This window comes from Ctenopharyngodon idella, chromosome 22, assembly GCF_019924925.1.
Source record: "Ctenopharyngodon idella isolate HZGC_01 chromosome 22, HZGC01, whole genome shotgun sequence".
NCBI classification, from domain to species: Eukaryota; Metazoa; Chordata; class Actinopteri; order Cypriniformes; family Xenocyprididae; genus Ctenopharyngodon; species Ctenopharyngodon idella.
The window spans coordinates 8,539,741-8,560,820 of NC_067241.1; the positions used below are offsets into that span (position 1 = coordinate 8,539,741).

At 36.8% G+C, this 21,080-nt stretch overlaps 1 protein-coding gene across 3 annotated transcripts in view; it reads left to right on the forward strand.

Annotated features, from left to right (window-relative positions):
• The window catches only part of LOC127505263 (kelch domain-containing protein 8B-like), a 123,549-nt gene that overhangs the window by 93,573 nt on the left and 8,896 nt on the right, over window positions 1-21,080 (forward strand). For all 3 annotated transcript variants that reach the window (XM_051880703.1, XM_051880702.1, XM_051880704.1), the window contains one exon: window positions 17,657-17,758. In XM_051880703.1, the coding sequence (XP_051736663.1) occupies window positions 17,657-17,758 (102 nt within the window). The remainder of the gene's footprint in view (window positions 1-17,656; window positions 17,759-21,080) is intronic.

Genomic DNA, 21,080 nt, shown 5'->3' on the forward strand with positions numbered 1-21,080 from the left:
GTGCTAAAATATTGTAAGCACTATCAAGGAACGCAATTACTTCTGTGGCATTGTTATTTTAGTATTATTTCTTTACTATTGTAGTATTTATTCCTATTTTGAATTAGCTTCATTTAAGTTTTAGTCATTTTAATATGTGCTTGTGTCATTGTTTCAGCTTTATTTCATTGAACAAAAATCATTTTATTAGTTTTAGTTAATAATAACATCACTGCTTATTCTTGCCATTGCAGAATGAGAAACAACACTTAAATATTTGATCTGATGATCACAAACATTTCACCTGAGAATTTTGTCTTTCCTTGAGCCTGTAGCAGATCTGTTCAATTATGAGAGTTGGGTAAAGTATGATTTGTCTTGTTTGCCTATGGTGGAACTTCAGTGCAGGTCTGAGTCTGACGGAGGAATCTCTCCCTCAAGCGTCCTCAGAGCAGCACCACATAAAAGACACAGTTGAGGCTTGTTAGAGAGGAATCGTTAATATGAGTGTCCTCTGTCTGCCTGTTCCTCAGCTCTCCTCTGCAGCAGGGAGAACCTTTCTTTTTTTATTAGTTCATTATAATCGCTTATTTAGTGTATTGTTCATCATTGTATTTTTTTCCTTTAAACCTTTCCTATAAACTTCCCCGAGCATAGCTTCTTTATCTCTTCCCCTTATCATATTCAACTCCTTTGTTCACTCAAAATTTAAACATTTACATAATTAAATTCAGGGAGCTTTTCCATGCAATTAAATAACTAAGCCTTCACAGCAAAAATAAATAGTTTGAATGGATTTGGTCTAGTAGTCTTTTTGTTCAAATTAATTTAGTTATAGTGAAAATGAGAAGGACTGAGTGGGATTTGAACTCTGAAGTACTGTATGCACCATCAGACCACATGCACTGCCTGCGCTCCTCTGGTGAATCACTCTACTCTAACACATTTTTAATACATTTCTAAAGTTCTTGGCTTTTTAACAAACATTTGTTACTTCTTCTTTTATGACAAAGAAATATATATATAGAAAAAGCGATATGCACTTGATTTAAAGGGATTGTTCACCAAAAATGAAAGTCATCCCATAATTTACTCACCCTCAAACCATCCTAGGGGTATATGACTTTCATCTTTCAGCCAAACACAATCTGAGTTATATTTAAAAATATCCTGGCTCTTCCAAGCTTTATAATGGGAGTGAATGGTGCCTTTTTTTTTTTTTTTTTTTTTTTTTTTTTTTTTCCAAGCCCAAAAAAGTGTATCCATCCATCATAAAATTAATCCATATGGCTCCAGGGGGTTAATTAAGACCTTCTGAAGTGAAGCGATGTGTTTTTGTAAGAAAAATATCCATAATTATAACTGTAATCACTAGCTTCCGGTAATGATCGTACGCGAGTCTAGTTCTGGCGGAAGAGTGAACTCTGACCCGAAGCATGACGTATTGATGAACGTGGAAGCACAGAGGATAGAGCAAAACAAAACACCAGTCACGAATTAGAAGTCTAAAACAAGAATTTTCAAAAGAGAAATGTCAGAGGAGCTTGAGTTTGTTGCCCAGCCCTATTTGTTTGAATCACAAGAGGCGTCTACTCTCATCTAAGCTTACGCTACTCCTACATCCTACGTCACACGCCAGAACTCGACTCTCTCGTGAATGTGTGTACAATCATTACCATGAGCTAGTGATTACAGTTTATAAAGTTATAATTATGGATATTTTTCTTACAAAAACGCATCGCTTCGCTTCAGAAGGCCTTTATTAACCCCCTGGAGCTGTATGGATTACTTTTTTTGGGCTTCAAAATCTCGGCTACTATTCACTCCCATTATAAAACTTGGAAGAGCCAGGATATTTTTAAATATAACTCTGATTGTGTATGGCTGAAAGAAGAAAGTCATACACATCTAGGATGGCTTGCGGATGAGTAAATCATGGGATAATTTACATTTTTTTGTGAACTATCCCTTTAATGTTAGTTAGTTCAGGCTCCGGCTTGAATTTATGTTGATTTGACTGTAACAAAATGTTGTAGAATTGTGTTAGCTTATTTTAAAGGGTTAGTTCACCCAAAAATGAAAGTAATGTCATTTATTACTACACCCGTAAGACTGTTGTTCATCTTTGGAACACACATTAAGATATTTTTGATGAAATCCGATGGCTCAGTGAGGCCTCTATTGAGAGCAAAGCCACCGAAGATCCATAAAGGTACTAAAAACATATTTAAAACAGTTCATGTGAGTACAGTGGTTCCACCTTAATATTATAAAGTGTCGAGAATACTTTTTGTGCGCCAAAAAAACAAAATAATGACTTTTCAACAATATCTAGTGATGGCCGATTTCAAAACGCTGCTTCATAAAGCTTCGGAGCTTTACAAATCGAATCAGTGGTTCGGAGCGCCAAAGTCACGTGATTTCAGCAGTTTAGCCATTTGATAGGCGATCCGAATCACTAATTCGAAACAAAAGATTCATAAAGCTCCGAAGCTTCAAGAAGCAGTGTTTTGAAATCGGCCATCACTAGATATTGTTGAAAAGTCATTATTTTGTTTTTTTGGTGCACAAAAAGTATTCTCGTCGCTTTATAATATTAAGGTAGGACCACTGTAGTCACATGAACTGTTTTAAATATGTTTTGAGTACCTTTCTGGATCTTGATAGGTTTGGTGGCTTTGCTCTCAATGGAGGCCTCACTGAGCCATCGGATTTCATCAAAAATATCTTAATTTGTGTTCCGAAGATGAACGAAGGTCTTACGGGTGTAGAACGACATAAGGGTGAATAATTACATTATTTTCATTTTTGGGTGAACTAACCCTTTAATGAATACAATTCATTTTGTGAGTGTTGTTGGGTTATTTTTTGTCATTTATCTTTCCTTAATACATTTTTTTCTCCCTTATCTGTCTTTTTCTTTCATTCCACTTATTGACTTTGGTTTCAGAGTTCATCAGTGTAATCGGCAGACACTGGAGGAACTGTGTCTCAGTGTTATTTGCTGAAAACTTCTGCTGCTTGGCTCTTTTCTCTTCCATATGGCTTACAAATCTCCTAGAGCCTCCTCAATCCCACACATCTCATTGAGGGCAGTGGTTGACCCCCACAGCTTGGCGCTGAATCTCTGCTAAAAGCCCCATTTTAGCTCCAAGCCACTATATCACATAATACTACACAAATTATACAGGATAGGATATTATTCATCTGCATCTTAAAGGGTTTATAGACTGAGGCTATGCTCACAGTGTACACAGACGGTTTTCCTAGCATTTCTTTTTCAAACACTCAAAAGCAATTTTTTCAATGAATTCAACACAAATTCAAGCAGAATAATATGTATGACAGTTATTGCATGTTTAATCTGTTGGGATTTGTCAGGCTGTATTATGAACTACATTTACAAATGGCTTTTTAGTTTAATATCAAAGCGATTCTTATTGCGAAGAGCTGCTGAACTTTGAAGTTTCTCACTGTTTTCCCTCCGGTTTTAATTAACAAACAAAATGTCTTTAAAGGCATAGTTCAAAAATTCTGCATGAAAACTTTCTGTCTTCAGCGGAACACAAAAAAGAAATGTTGAAGAATGTAATGCTCGCTCTTTTCCATATAAACTTCATAAAAGTATTATACAATGAATCCATTTTGCACTATTGTTCATATCTTCTGAAGCTTTGTGTGAGGGGAAAAAAGGATGCAATTAAATTATTCAATGAAACTCTTTATATATATATATATATATATATAACACCATCCATATTTGAATGGAGGGAAATAGTGTTAGTGAATAATGAATAAAATTTCAGTCCTCATTTGTATTACTTGTAATGTAGTACATATGGATTTAGTACAAATTGAAGGTTTGTAAACGAGGACACAAATTTGGGCTGAACTATCCCTTTACATTTTGTGTTGTACAATAAATCCAAGTGACCCTTAGAGAAATATTGTAATGCATTTGCGCATAAATGTTTTAAGCATTTATAACATGCCAAATCAATTAAGCAAATGTGTGTGGATGAAAGTGAAGTGTGCACCAGAGGATTGCTGCCCATAAGGTCTGATTATCCTCTGGCCAGCTTCCTCTTGTCCATCTGCCAGTATTTATGAGTGGAGATTACTCTGTCTCTTTGTCTTTCTGTCTGTCAGAGCTAAGTGAGAGTGCATGCAAAGAGCCCTGTGACATTTTACAAGAATCATAGTATAATCAAACACCTTCCACAGTGCTCTTTGTGGCTGTTTGTCTCTTGTTCTCTCCCTGTCCCATTTCTTTTCTGATATTCGCTTTCTGTCACTCACTGTCTCATTGCCACCTCCTGTGCTGTCACCTTTAATACTTTCATGTTGTTTTTTTCTTTTTATTCTGTTGCTTATGTTTGAAATTTTGTTTTCTTGGCCAGTCTTCCTTAGCCTCATGCAAATATAATATGACCGATCAACCATAGTTTGTTAGCATGCATATTAAGATATGCATTAACATCCTGTTATGACTCTAAGTATGGCTATAAGTATGCACAAATGCAATTCACTTGATGTATAAGAATTTTAGCTTGCAATGATAAGAGATTTTTATGTATATGAGCAGCATTGTGGCACAACATTTAGCTCTTAGCTACAGTTTTACATAAATATGCATATGAGAGTTTGTGCTGCATCCAATCACTCTCAATTGAAAGTACTACAGTGCTTTTGTGAACACATTCACCCAGTGCTGTCACAGAAATAGATTATTTTTTAAATGACAAGGTAAACTATTTCAATTACAATCAACTTCAAGAGGGCAAACAAGAAATGAAAGCAGATACACAATGGCTAGCAGAAGTCGCCCTCCCAATGCAGCATAAGAAAAACATGTAAATCATACTGCCAGAAAAAAAAAAACACTGAGCATGAGTAATTGAATTATATTGCTTAATGTGTCTCATGAACAAATGGCTCTAAGTTTAGAGTACTGATATTACTCTGTCATATCACTGGACATTGTAGTCGCATCCTTTACCATATGGCTGAATATGATCCTGTAATGCCCTGTGCCTACTGTAATAGCTGATCTTGCCTCAGTCTCCCTCTTTGATTGTGAGTTATGGAGGAGAAAACATCCACCATGCCAAATTAAAACTCTTACTTTTGCTTCATGGTATTTATGCATGTTCATGTTACTTTAGTTAAAATCCATCTGCTAAGAAATTAATAAATGGAAATGCATAGTGCACTTATGGAATGCCAAACCTGCCAAAATTAGAAATAAATAAATACATAAATAAATATACAAAGAAAAGCAAAAAAAAAAATATATATATATATATATTATACATTTATTTCCTTATTTATGTATATTTTTATTTTTATCCACATTTTATTTTTTCTTTTATTTATTTATACATTTATTAATTTCAACTTTTATTTATTTCCACATTTATTTATTTATTTATTTATTTATTTATTTCCATGTTTGTTCACTTCCACATTTATTTATTTCTACATGTACTTATTTTCACATTTATGTATTTCAACATTTCTTTGCCCATAGGGTAATGAGGAGGGCGTTGTTTACCTCAGACATAGCAATTGAGCTCAGAGTAGGCGAGGGTGAAGCATTGAGGCCACAGTGACACCTTGTGGTGTGCCCGAAATACAAGAAGTGTAGCCTACTGACAAGCCTGTTGATAGTGGGATGATTGACTTGGATGGGCAATATGGCCAAAATCTTATATCACGGGTTAAGTCATAAAATATCACCCTAACTGTACTGTGTGACATGGATAGGCTACTCTTTATTCTGGACATGGCCGTAGAACATCGTCTGGTCTGGATTTTTAAAATGTCCTGGGCTGGCAAACATGAACAGCAACATCTTCAACAGATCTGATAACAGGGTAGGCCCTCGCCTACTCTGAGCTCGATTACTATAAGAAATGTAGAAATACATAAATGTGAAAATAAAGAAATGTAGAAATGAATAAATATGGAAATAAATAAATAAATAAATGTGGAAATAAATAAGTCGAAATGAATAAATGTATAAATTAATGAAAGAAAGAAAAATAAATAAATGTGGAAAAAAATTAAAAAAATATACATAAATAAGGAAATAAATGTATAAATAATTATTTATTTATTTTATTTTTATTTATTTTTGCTTTTTTTACGTTTCTTTGTATATTTATTTATGTATTTATTTATTTTTAATTTTGGCTTTCCAAAATTAACATTTTAAGTTTGGCATTCCATATGCACTATGTGATGTGTATATTAACTCTTTCCCTGCCAGTGTTTTTTTGAAAAGTTGCCAGTCGCTGCCAACATTTTCACAAAATTTTCATGGCCCCCATAATATTTTGTTGTATGAATATCTGAACATGCAATATATCCAAAGAAAGAACAGAGCCTCTGCTTTTAAGAAAAAACAACAATAATGTTTTATTCTAGCTTCATGCTTTCTTTTTCATCAACACTTATATGTGGGTAAGTTTCATTAAAAAAAAAAACCTGAGAAAATCATGTTTTTGTCAAAGACTACAATGTGCATAAGCAATGCTATTACCGCTTGTTTATGCTTTTTTTTCCCCTTGTGTTTTGATCAGAGATTCTGTGCTCTTTCAGAAGATGCATAATAGCGCCCTACTACCGTATAACAGTGCAAACACAGAAAGCTAGAAAATTCTGTCAATGGCAGGGGAAGAGTTAAAGGGGTTATATCACGAGGAATCAAATTTTCCTTAATCTTTAGATATAAGAGTTCATTGTACTTTGAAAGCATACTGCATGCTGCAAAAATGGCTTATTCTGAAATTTCGAAAAATGAACATTTTATTTCACATTTACATATTACTGATGCCTATACGGTGTTCAGAAGTGACCAGTGTCCCAGTCAGTGGGGTATAATAGTATTCACAGTGTTGCAGTGTAAACAGGATAGATGCTATTATTGCTAAACACCGGAAGAACTACAGATAAAAGTAAAAACATCAGAAATGAGCAGAGCATGCAGATGAAATGCAATAAACGCTGTCATGTTATCTTGCGTTTGGATGCCTGGTGTTTGGAAATGAAATCATGTGAAATGCTTCTGGGAGGTCATTATACCAAGTCATTCTGATTACAGACTCGGGCAATTCAGAATGATCAAATCAGCATTTGAGATGCTGTGCGATGCGATTGGTCTGCTGGTTAGTCCAGTTATCCAATCACATCCTCTGTTGAGGCAAAGTCAAGCAAGTTTTTCTGAGCGCATAATGTTTTTTTTTTTTTTTTTTTGTGCACTTATTAATTAATACACATCTTGGCATTTTCATGCAGTTTTTTTTTAATGCGATATACCAAAATGTGCAAAACATATACCAAAAAATATACCAAAACATAAGTGAATGGAATAACACAGGCTTTCCAAAGAGGTTTTTATTAAATCTTTAGGAAGTTATCCCTTAACATTTATATTCTGTCATTATTTACTCACCCTCTTGTTGTTCCAATCTTTTCTTTTTTCTGTGGAACACAAGAACAGGTTTGGTGCCCATTGATTGTATGGACAAAAAACACAAAAAGGCATTTCTCAAAATACCTTCTTTTGAGTTCCACATAAGAAAGAAACTAGAGGGTGAGCAAATAATTTTTTTTTTTTTGTAAAACATCAATGAGACACTATATTTATATATTAAAAAAAAGGATAAATTCAAAAAGGTCAAGTTTTGCTTGGTTAACATTGCCCAATTAGCACCTGCTTGTAGATATAAACAAAAGTCTAAATAAAATAAAATAAAATAATGCAATTCAGAAATTGATTTTTTTAATAAGCGGACCTCGGGGGGGAAAATCTATATGACCCCTTTAATACAAGTGAGATCTCTTTGATATGGTTGGTTTAGCTTCACACAATGAAATCTTCAGTGGATGTTTTTGTAGACATAAAAGCACACATCCTCTCACATTCACTCTGAACACAGACTCATTACCTCAGCCGCTGTGTGCTGTGCCGTACAGGCGGTGTGTTCATTCATTAGGCGTGACGGCTGCTATTGTCAGGTTGTGTTTTCGGGGCTTTTTGTACATGAATGAGTGTGGCGTTAGCAACAATGCTGGATCCCTCATCCTTATTCACAGTAACAGCATGCAGAAATGGCTTGTGTGCACCACCAACGCAGGATTTAATACAAACTTCCTCCCTAAAGGTTTTAAGGTATGATAAAAAAGGGTTTTTCCATTGTGTGACTCCTTGTCGTTGATGTCCTGCTGTCACATCTTTCACTCTTCCTCTCTTGCTTTATCCCTCGTTCTCAGACTGACCTTACACATTCCCTCCTAATACACTCCTGTCATTTCTCCTTATTTTCAACTCTCCTCTCCTGCCTCACAAGGACCATCTGGACCGGCGGCTCTGATAACACAAACTCCACATGCGCTCCTCTGCAGCATCACACTGACTGATATAGTGCACAGCTCTCGTGGATTAGCCCATCGATCTGCTCTAATCAATCCCACAGTCCCCAGAGTGTGCAGCAGACTGTGGATATGCGATTCACAGTAGAAATCAAAATACCACTTTCATTCCATTGCGCCTGATTTGATATATTTGTATGTTACTGTATTTTGATAAACTGTACAAAGGTAAAAAGCACAATGTCGCCACTAGGGGTGTGTCTGAAGAGGCAAAGGCAAGCATAGTAGGAAAGTACTAGAATTGTAATGTAATTAAAGGGGGACTCAGTGATATTTCAGATCTACTGTTTGGAAGTTAGAGAATGAGGTGCTTAGCGTCATTGGTAGCGCATTCGCTTCGCATGCTAGCAGCGATTGGGCAGCGATTCGAGACCAACTCGGAGCAGGGTGGTTAGAGGATTGGGGTGTGAGTTTTGGAGGTGAAGCAATGAAGAGAGGGGTGGGTTTGTTTGGGTTGATTTCAAATATCAACAATGTCCAACAGCGTAGTTCAAATACCACTTACTGCACCTTTAAGTATTAAATGAAATTTAGTATGAAATGTAGTGCAGTAAAAAGTACAATATTATGCTTTGGAATGTTGTGAAGTAAAAGTTTTCCAAAGAAAAACACTCTGATAAAATACAGACACTTGAAAAATGTACTTAAGCAGAGTAAAAATACTTCACCACTGTCCACCTCTGGAACAGATTTACTCACTTTTCTTTATACAGCATCATGGATAATGTAATAATAATTTTTCACAAGAAATCCTGTTCGATTACAGATGACATAATCGATTGGCTTGGTTCATGGCTTATAACGCTTTAACAAAGAATTTTTTGAAATCCCTATTGGAGAAATGAATGGAAAAAATACTTCTGGAACCAGCGGTGCTGAAAAAGGGGGCAAGCACTGTTGTACTCTATAGCCCCAGCAACCTAGTGCCGCCACTGAAATAATGCAAACTGATGGCTTCCATCATCAACTTTGGATCTCACAGTATATCTGTCTTTGTTTATATGTCATTAGTAAAAAACAATTTTCCTGTGGAGAATGAATGGAATTTTTACTTCTGAAACCTGACTTACATTTACATTTATGCATCTTATCCAAAGCGACTCATTCAAAGCATTCATCAAAAAGCCAACAATCGTTGTAGTACACAATGCCAGGTTTATTAGACAACTAGATTAGAAAACCAGCTAGAGAAGAGAGGAAATGCATAGATTTTTTTTTTTTTTTTTTTTTTTTTAACTTGGGACTGATATACAGTTTTAACACTATTTGATCTTTAAAGGGAACCCCTGGTATTAAGACTTGTATGGCTTAATATAACATAGATGATGTTTCTTACTGAAATACGCCATTTTGTTTAGGTGCACAGTGCGTTCTATGTCGATGATGTCAAATGGTTGCACTCGGTGAGCTACTGACACTGCCCTGTTGCTATTTTTACCGCAACAGAACTCAGAATATAATATACGATGCCAATTTTCAGTCAATGGGCCCCAAGAGAAGAGATTTCTAAAGGTCTAAAGTGAAGAGAACAAAGATGCGGGTCTTTAGGAAGTTTTATTCGTCCACATTCTTCACAACTTCCTATTCTTTTCTCCTTTTACCCTTAGTAAAGCCGTGAAGACTTACATCACTTCTCTTGTTGCCCATCGACATTAAAAAAATTACAACCAAAAGCTGCACAATGTGGCATTGTATATTATTTTCCAAGTTGTGTTGCGGTAAAAATAGCAACAGGATAGTGTCAGTAGCTCGCCGAATGCAACCATTTGACGTCATCGACGTAGAATGTACTGTGCACCTAAACAAAATGGCGCCCCCCCATAGTCCAAATATGTCATGGATTTTTTAAATAACGTAAATCTTTCATGGGTTTTCTACTACATATTTCATTAAGAGACATCATTTACGTTATATTAAAGGAACACTCCACTTTTTTTGAAAATAGGCTCATTTTCCAACTCCCCTAGAGTTAAACAGTTAAGTTTTGCCGTTTTCGAATCCATTCAGCCGATCTCCGGGTCTGGCAGTACCACTTTTAGCAAAGCTTAGCATAGTTCATTGAATCTGATTAGACCGTTAGCATCTCGTTAAAAAATGACCAAAGAGTTTCAATATTTTTCCTATTTAAAACTTGACTCTTCTGTAGTTACATCGTGTACTAAGACCGACAGAAAATGAAAAGTTGCGATTTTCTATGCCGATATGGCTAGGAACTATACTCTCATTCTGGCGTAATAATCAAGGAACTTTGCTGCCGTACCATGGCTGCAGCAGGCGCAATGATATTACACAGCGCCTGTGACCCCCTGCTTGCACAGGTAGCGTGCTTTGCAACCATGGAGACATTTGTGAGAGACGCTGCGTAATATCATTGCGCCTGCTGCACCCATGGTACAGCAGCAAAGTTCCTTGATCATTACAGTATAGTTCCTAGTCGTATCGGCCTAGAAAATCGCAACTTTTAATTTTCCTTCGGTCTTAGTACACGATGTAACTACAGAAGAGTCAAGTTTTAAATAGGAAAAATATTGAAACTCTGTGGTCATTTTTTAACGAGATGCTAACGGTCTAATCAGGTTCAATGAACTAAGCTATGCTAAAAGTGGTACTGTCAGACCCGGAGATCGGCTGAATGGATTCGAAAACGGTAAAACTCAACTGTTTAACTCTAGGGGAGTTGGAAAATGAGCCTATTTTCAAAAAAAGTGGAGTGTTCCTTTAAGCCATACAAAGGGGGGGGAGTTGCTGATTTGTAAGATTTTATAAATGTGAGTTCGGCAAGCAGTTTATGAGATTTTGGTATTTCCCAATTCAAATAGATATGAGTTGGCTTTGCATGCCTGAATAGCTGCCCAGAGGTGTTGCAAATATGGCCGCTAAGTGAACTGACTTGAAAGGGACTTTGGTTGAAGCACTTTAATGAGTCATGATTAAAATACATGAATACATGATATGTAGACAGACACATAGAGAGACAAAAACACTCACAAAAATGAGATTTTTTGTAGATCAGAACGAGGGGTCTGTGCTTATGTGCGCATGTGTGAGTGTAATAGAAAAAGAAGAGATGATTGATTTGTGGGCTTTAAATAAACACGGGGTCTCATCTCCAGCTGGGTCGTTGTTCTGAGCCTGCAGAACTGTCAATCATGCAACATCTCCTGCTCTTTAGCTACAGAGAGAAGCGCAGCTGTGTGCATGTCGGGTTCAATAGCAAGCGACAGGTCGACAGACAGACAGACACACAGACAGACAGGCAAGCAGACAGGTAATCTAAAGCAGCAGTTCAAAGGGAAAGTGCAGTGCTTTGTAGACTTTGCTATGATGTATGAATCCTCCTTTCTTATTTTCAGCTCTCGAAATGAAGAGTACATGATGGTAAGATAATAGATTTTCATCATAAGTTTATCTAAGAGAGTGCTCTCCAATTAGTGGACTGCAGACCAGATTTGGTTCCAGCAAACTGTGGAGATGGTGAAAAAGAAGCATACTTATAAAACTTCTTCTTCAAATCTTCCTCTTGCTCGTTCTCTCTCCTCAACCGTCATCATACACCCCCTAATGCTGATTGGCTACACGTTTGTTGTTGGTGTCGGCCTGACTAACTTCCAAACAGTGTTTTTGAAATGTGGGGTAAGCCATCTTTAAATAGGATTTATGTGCATCTTTATATGTAAATTGTTAGTGTACTGCCAAATGTTCTTACAAGCTAAAATATATTTTAAACTAAAATATACTTTAATGTCATTTGTATTGAAATGTATTTAAATATATTTGTAATTACACATTTGTAATGATGAAGTTGCAATTTAGTACATTTAAAATAAATTAACTTTAAATGTAATATCAAATAACACACTACTGTTAAAACTATAAATAGTACATGCACTTTAGACTGTTAGTCAACAGATCAAAACATTCTTTAAAGCACAAAAAAGATTATTAAAACAATAATTTGAAATATGTTTTAAAGTAAAACTTGCAAAAATTTGCAAAGTTTATTTACAAAGTGCACTTTTTAAAAGTGTGTTAAGAAAAGTGTGTCATAAATAAATAAATACACTTTAGTGTCCTTTTTATTTCATTAATATATTATCTGTATGTACAGTATTTAAAAAAAAAAAAATTATACTTTTAAGATTTGAGGTACAATACAATTGCACGTTCAATTAAGCATGCTTATTTTTCACAGTGGTTCACACAAAAACGTCATTATTTACTCGCCCTCTTGTTGTTTTGTGGCACACAAAAAGATAATTTGAAATATCTTCTTATAATAATATAAGTATCAATGTTTTAAACCCTATTGACCTTCATTGTATAAACAAACATGGACAAAAATATCTTCTTTTTTTGTTCGTCAGAGGAAAAATATATGTATTTAAACTATTTTTATATAACAAAAAATTACATTGAATATTTCTGAAATTCATTTTGATTCTTTAGCTGTACAACATACTTGCTCCTGTAATAGTGTACAGTATGTTATGATTGTTCAGACCTTTGCTGGGAGGGAAATTTGAAGATTTGACCTTTTGGACGTGAACAGCTATGAGCTGGAATATGTTCCCTTCGCCTGTCTAATTGACTCAGATGAATCTGAGAATGAAATGTGATCTACAGATGAGATCATATTTGGAGAAGCCATCATCGCTGTAAACCATCAGATTTGACCATGTCTGTGTGATGTAGTGTGTTATCTGTGACCTCTGCCCCTAATTCAGCTCCATTTGCGTCTCATGCACATTGAGAGAAAGAGACAAACACTCAGACTCCTGTCAGCATGGAGTCACTGGCAATTTCAACCAATTTATCTTGTGGTTTCAGAAGGGGCAGCGGGAGGTGGAAATTGTTCCAGCTTAACCGTTTCTCTCTTCTTCCCTCCATCCAAATCTTTTCTTCTCTGTACTGTTCTCTCTTTCTCCATTCAGTGTGCTTTAATCTCATACAATGAGCTTACCTGTACCTAGTGAGATGGTGAATGGCTTTCTCTCTTCTAAAAACAGTTTGACCGGTCACGCTGGGCCACCACACTTCATTTAATACCATGCTTTGCCTTGCTGTGTGTGTGTGTGTGTGTGTGTGTGTGTGTGTGTGTGTGTGTGTGTGTGTGTGTGTGTGTGTGTGTGTGTGAAGGCAAAGACTGACAGACAGGTTGAGAAAGCTTGTTTCTATATCTTTGATCTTTTGCTTTATTTCTCAGTGTTTCTCAGCACATCTGTTTTATTAGAGAGGATTTGCTTAAATGCAGAGATTCATTATCAGAGGAGACGATTCAAGACAATGTCTTTCTTCAACGTCTTGCCTTGCCTTTTTTTTTTTTTTTTGACAGCTGACAGGAAGCAGTGTATTATTAATATTTGAATCCCTGTAGTCTTCAACATATTTGTCTTCGTCCTGCTTTTGTATTGTACAAAGTACTGAATCAAATTATATATTTCATTATAATTATATAGGAGACTCTCATTTGAACATTAATGTCTATGAAATGCATAAGCCACCACATGAAATGAGGAACCACCTCTGATGCCTGTTAATATCAGTATTAATTTATCATATTTTTTCCTTTGATCTACTTATGTTAGTCAAGATTTTTTTACTACAAATGGTAATGTAGATTTTCGTAACCATTTTACACACTCTCTCTTTGACGCTTATTTTTAGAATTATACAGGCTGTTTTGTGCTCCTGTGCCTTTAAGATTTACACGTAAACATCATCTTTGAAATGTGCTGTATAAAAGGGAGTGGTATGTAAATATTTATTCATCTTTTTGAATAGTTATGGAAGTTTTGAATGAAATGAGTGTGTTTGAACTAAATGGTTAAATGAATGATTCAATGACTCACTCATAGACAGTAACTTGTTTTGTTCCTGAATAAATCCGAGTGTTTGAATGAAACCCTAATTAAATGATTCGCTGACTCACTCATAAAGTCAGTCCCTTGTTGTCACCTACTAGCATAACTATTTAACATGCAAAAAAAGTCACAAGGAAAATCTCTTATTCTTATGACCCCATTAAGGTGGTAAAACCTCAGTCAAACAATACTGGAAAATATTCATTCCTAGTAGGGCTGCAGGTGTAGGTGGCAACAATTATGACAAAAATCATAATTGTCGATTATTCCCTTGAAATTGTAATTGAGATTATTAATTACGATTATCAAAATTTACATTGAATGATGTATTGAATAGCTTTATACCATTGTTTGAAGCAACTGCAAGTCAAAAAAGTGTTCGCATTCTCCGTCTTCATTAGTTTACGATCTGTTTAACAGTCCTGTCTAATACGTTATTAGATAGAACTGTTATACAAAGAAAGTAGACCGTATATGAAACAGTATTAGCTTTTGCCATACCCATGTGGTTGATGCCCAGTGTCGCCAGCTTAGCAGAAATACATAATCATGTTTCGCTTGGTCTGCTCAAAGTCGCCCTGGATTTTCTCCTTAGCGTGCGGTTGAGAGGTCCATCTATCACTGTTTTCCATGTTTATAGAGTTAGTTCGTGGTGTAACCATATAGGCTGTGTGTGTACACGGCTTTTTAAAAATGGCGGGTGCTGGTGTTTCGCATGCGTTCAACATATCAGTGTACACCTACGTCACTGGTAGCTCCTTTTTTGCTGGGTTAGACCTTTTACATTCTGAAGTAGTCGTGATTCGCCTCTCACAACGTGACATGCTCATAACACACCTCTTAAACATGCAGAATAATGTAAGTAGACATTTTTCCTTGTAATCGCACCTTTGAATGATTACGAAATCGTGGCATCCGTAATCCCGATTAGAAATTCGATTAATTGTGCAGCCCTAATTCCAGATTTCAGAGTAGTTCCGCAGATTGTGCCATCAGTCAGGACAAAGTTGGGTTACAGCTGAGTATTTCTCATCCTCAGCACATCATCCTGTTACCTTGAGCAAGAGGGCTATTTAGTCCAGTGAGGACAGGTAAGAGTGTGTGGGTGAGGAAACAGTGGCCTATAGAGTATTTTTCAAACAGACTGCATTTCTTTGTGAGGCAGACAGAAGGGAGAATATGTGGGATGAATTGAAAGACGCAGAAGAGCTTAGAGATCAGAATACTTGAAAGAGATGGCAGGTGGCTAACAAAGAAAGGAAATGGAGCGAACAGATTTTAAAGTGCCCTCAAAAAGAGTGAGTGAAGACAACGTTTATGGGGACATCTGAGATAAGTGAGGGCATAAATTTGCTCCCAGGCATATAGTGTCATGCAGGGAGACTTTCTGAAGACTAAATGTTCATGCCATGTCAGGGCTTCAAAAATAGAGAGAGAAATTACTTTCTCAGCTGTTTGTTCATCGCTAAAGCTGTGCCTCAAGCCGTTTGTATAGTTCAGGGCAGATCGACTGTGTGTGCGAGTCTGAACTCTCTCTGACTTTGAGTGCCCGCTTGTTGTTTTATTGCAGTCATTATGGTACATTACGGTTTCCATGTCAACTTTAGCTGGTCCCCACATACTGACAAATGACCATGAGCAACATGCCCCATCTGGCTAAATTTGAGTGAATCAGGGACATATGCTGGTGTTTTATATTGATCTGTGAAGACCCCAAGGAGGTATAATACCTAGAGAGATCTCAGCAACTGTTGTTGGACCCCCTGAAAGTTCACGATCTGCCAGCAGTGTGCATGGAAACCATAGAAGTCATTAAACCAATCATCCGAGCTATGAAAGCCATGTGACTGATCGCTCTGGAGCCAAGGAATGATGTCATGACAATGCTGATTGAATTAAATATTTGTTTTAATAATGAAAACTATAACGTACTTGATTATTATTACCATTATAATTTAAATATAATATAATAAATAAAATAAATATAGGGCTGGTTTTACAGACAGGGCTTAGATTAAGCCAGGATTAGGCCTTAGTTCAATTAGGACATTTAAGTAGCTTTTATAAACATGCCTTAGAAAAAATATGACTGTTGTGCATTTTAAAATATGGCACTGACATATTTTAAGATATCAGTGCAAGTTGCTTTCAGTTAAAGGATTAGTTCACTTTAAAATGAAAATTACCCCATGATTTACTCACCCTCAAGCCATCCTTGGTGTATATGACTTTCTTCTTTCAGACGAATACAGTTGGAGTTATATTAATAATCACCCTGATGCTCCTAAGCTGTATAATGGCAGTGCACGGAAACCACCGGTTTGAAGCTCAAGGAAGTGCATCCATCCATCATAAACATACTCCACACGTCTCCGGGGGGTTAATAAAGGCCTTCTGAAGCGAAGTGATGCATTTGTTTAAGAAAAAAACATATTTAACATGTTATGAGGTAAAATATCTAGCTTCTGCCAGACGGCCATCCATATTCAACTTATGAAGAAAGTGTAATGCCTCTCGCTGTTCAAAACACTTACACTACGTCCTACACCTTCCGTATTCAACTTACAAAACAAGTTATTTCATAAGTTGAATATGGAAGGCGGTCTGGCAGAAGCTAGTTATTTTACTTAAAGACTCCTGTAGTCAATAATTTTATCCCTTAAAACTCATTTTTGATCACCAAAATTACATATTTAAATGTTTTTTTCCTGTGAAAAAAATCCTTAATGCCTTCAAATAGCTTCAATGTAACTCTACACCCTTGCCTCATTTAATATACACAGATCTATGAATATGATAATTAACCCCGCCTCCACTCACTTGCACAAGCTCAGAGATCCACTTGGTTAACTTACTGAGGTAAACGCTGCACAATGGTATTGCTTTTTACAACGCCGGACACATAACGGTAATTAGATAGATATATGAACAACATTAAAAACTTGATTTTCACCACAGGGGGACTGTTTTTTTACACAAACGCATCACTTCACTTCAGAAGGCCTTTACTAACCCCCCGGAGCCGTGTGGAGTACGTTTATTATGGATGGATGCACTTTTTTGAATTTCAAAGTGGTGGTTTCAGCTCACTGACATTATAAAGCTTAGGAGCATCAGGGTGATTATTAATATAACTCCAATTGTATTCCTCTGAAAGAAGAAAGTCATATACACCTAGGATGGCTTGAGGGTGAGTAAAGCTTGGGGTAATTTTCATTTTAAAGTAAACTAATCCTTTAAAACAGCTCAAACATACATTTTACATCTGGGACTAGGCTTAAGCCTTGTCTGTGAAACCAGGGGATAATATATATAAAACCCTGGTGTGATCTTGACTACCTCTCTGACCTTTAACCTCTGATACTTTAACCTGTATGCAGGTGTGTGGTTGAAGGCCACGCGGAGCTGTCGCATGAGAGAGAAGCGGGCGGACTTTGTAGCCGGCTGTCTCGGTGGACGGGTCATCGCTGCGGGGGGACTCGGTAAGTAACTGCCGATGTTGAATAGATTATGCAAATAGGATCAACTGAGCTTAGAAAATCAGGAAAGAAATCTACAAAGCGCAGCACAGGGACTGTCATTTTTCAGAACAACCTGCGGCAGAAACGGCCTCCTAATAAAATGCCATATCAAGCAAATGGATTCATTATGTCAGGTCTTTATGTGCAGCCATGAGTAAGTACTGTGCACTAATATCACCTAGCAACAAGAATCTACCTCACAGTACATCGACAACAATTACAGGCCACATCTGAACAACTTTACGAACTCTGCGACCTTCTCTTAGGAAGCAATCTGCATAATTTGCATTGATATTTTTAGCGTGTAGTTCGATCAACATTCCCTTATCCATTTGTTTCATTTATAAGCAGAACTTAGTTTTAATTGGAAAGTCAAAGAATCACACTTAGCTTCATTATGAATCAATGAATATGTGAAATCGCTCAACGACAGCCTGTTCCCTAGACTGGCATGTCTTTAAACGAAATGATTTGTTCATTTGGGTCTTTACGCTCCAGTGAAGAGGCTCTGAATATCAGGCTCAAATACTGCCTTATTTCTTTCCAGTCTGTTTGTCTGTGGCTACATTACTAGAGGGAGAAAGAGAGATTTCTTCAATAAATGTCAGCTCAAAGAGTGGGCGAGAAATTTCTGCATCTTCCCAAAAAAATGATATTTAGGGCAGAGTGTTGCAGATTATACATGGCACATTTTTATTTCATCTTTTCCTGTCTAGAAATAAACCGAATTTCAGGCATCACAGGAGCCAATGGAGGATTGTGTGCGTGTGTATTTTCACTATTCATAGAATGTGAGAACATTCACGTTTGAGCATCACACTACTTCCTTATTCACCTGCTCGATCTATCCTTTCTTAGTTGTTGTTATTTCTTTCTACCCCGTCCCCCCCTTCATGTCTTCATGTCATGCTGCAGGTGTGTCTTTTCCTCCCTTCGTTTTTAGTGTCACTGCTGTTGCTGTTCATTTTTTTTATCTGGTGCTGCTTCTGAGCTATTTTTGTGTCTCTTTCAGTGGCGTCTTTTCGTCTTTTTCTTCTGTTCTTCTTTTAAACTGTCGTTGTTGGACACTCAGGCAATGCAGACTTATGCGCACACACACACACACAGATATAATGATATAACTGGAAGAGATGCTTCATTCCCTGTAGCTCCTCGTGTCTTTCCAGAATTAATGGCTGCTATTATGTCCATATTTGGGAAATTGCTCTTTAGATGATTTGTCCCTCAATCATCTATGGCCTCATTCAAATGTACTCAGTTATGCCCATATATGCTCATTAGTTCAGTTATTATGGCAGTATCAGTGTAAAGAAATGCTTAAATGAATGTATTTCCAAGGTGAATGTATTAAGGTAATTAGGATTAATTTACTCAATAGCTGCTTTGTTTGTCATATTTGGATGATTATGTGACATGTTGTCAAAAATTGTCAGAATTTTGCCGTTTTTGTCCTTTTTGCCATTGGTGATGACTCATTTTTCACACTCTTCCTTCTAGTCCTGTTCACTATGTAGTGAATGATTTGACAGTTTTGTGCATTTCATGCATGACTGCGTAAAATGCCTCAGTTGCTTAATGTTCTCTCGTGTGTCTTGTGAGTTCAGCAAGATGTCACCATAGACATGAGCAGAGACACAATTTCCACTTTTCCATCCTCTCTTTCCCCTCTGACAGCTGCTCTCAGTTATAGCGTGAGAAAACCTGGCATGGTGTTGATGTTTACATCGTTACTATGACAACCAGTGTAGATACACTGGATATTTACGACACTCTATGAACAAACAAATCAGATTATGTTTCATAAATGGCTTTTATATTTCATTGTACTTGTGTGTAAATTTTAGCGGCATCTAGCGGTGAGGTTGCGAATTGCAATATAGAGAAGCTACGGTGGCCAACACAGGACAAAGATGTCATCATCTGAGACAGCAGAGGGTAGCCAGTCAAGCAAACACGCTCTGTAGAGCAGTTTGTCCATTTAGGGCTACTGTAGAAACATGCCGGCACAAAATGGCAACTTCGATGTAAAGGGACCTGCGGTGTCTGTAGATAGAAATGGCTCATTGTAAGGTAACAAAAACATAACGGTTCATTATGTAAGGTCTTTATACACCACTGAAAACATAGTTATGTATATTATTTTGCATTTCTGTTAATAGATCCTCCTAAAATTTACACATTGCACCTTTAAAAACGAAGTGATACTTTTAAATATTAAACTAAAACCACCAGTAGGTGGCGGTAAGTCACTGTCTTAATGAGTCATTGATTCATTCAGTAACGAAGCAAGTGGCACTTTCTATTGCACTTTCTATTCTGTTGTTTTTGTATCGAAGAGAGTTTGAGTGTTAAATAGATCTCTATGCACAGTCTATATGCTATTTGTTCATGCTAGTAAGTGCTAAAACCCCACTTTTACAAAGGTACATTGTCAAGAACGGAAGAAATGTAGCACGATTTGCTAAGGCAGCATTCTCTGCACACAACCTATCATGTGCATGCCGCTTGTGTGGCTGCAGGCAGTTATGACCACAAACGACGAGGTAATTTGATTGGATGTCATGTATTTGACCTTTTACGGTATTTTGCCTGTTAGAAATACGTGCTCGGATTTAATGTTATTTTAAGGTGGGGTAGAATTAAAATGAACAACAAAACCCCTCTGTCACCCCAGTTTAGAAACCACTGCCATAGATGGTGGTGAGAATTTTCCCAAAATCATTCTGGACCAACCAGTGAAATCATTCAGCAAAGATAAATCCAACCTTAACAAAAAAGCTTCTACAAATCTGCTTTTACAAATATGTATTTGTGTGAACATACGAGCGCCTGAGGATGCGTAGCAACATGCAGGAGCTCTCGACGCGAGTGTCGGAGCACAGCTCGACGTGACACTTTTGATTACCGCAAGCGGATTCGCCGAAGTGTTTGTTCTACCAGGAAATTATGATAACAATAGTCACCGCACCAGCCCATCCATATCATCTGCACTTCAATTTGAGTAACCATGGAAACTTAGTGGCAGGTACCGTATGATGATTTAGGTCTCAGCACCGAAGGCAAAAGAGTGAAAACACCCAGCCTAGTCTAACTGACCCTGGGGAAGATGAGAAAATGTTCGTTGTTCACTGCGACTGCAGTGTTTGTGCCAGGATTTACCAGTGAAACTTTGTTTTTATTTATTTATTTATTTATTTTGCAACATCAGAGGAAAAGTTTCCTGAAGCATAAGCCACAGAATCTGTAGGAGTTACATAATTTGAAGAAATCTGCATGGAGCCAC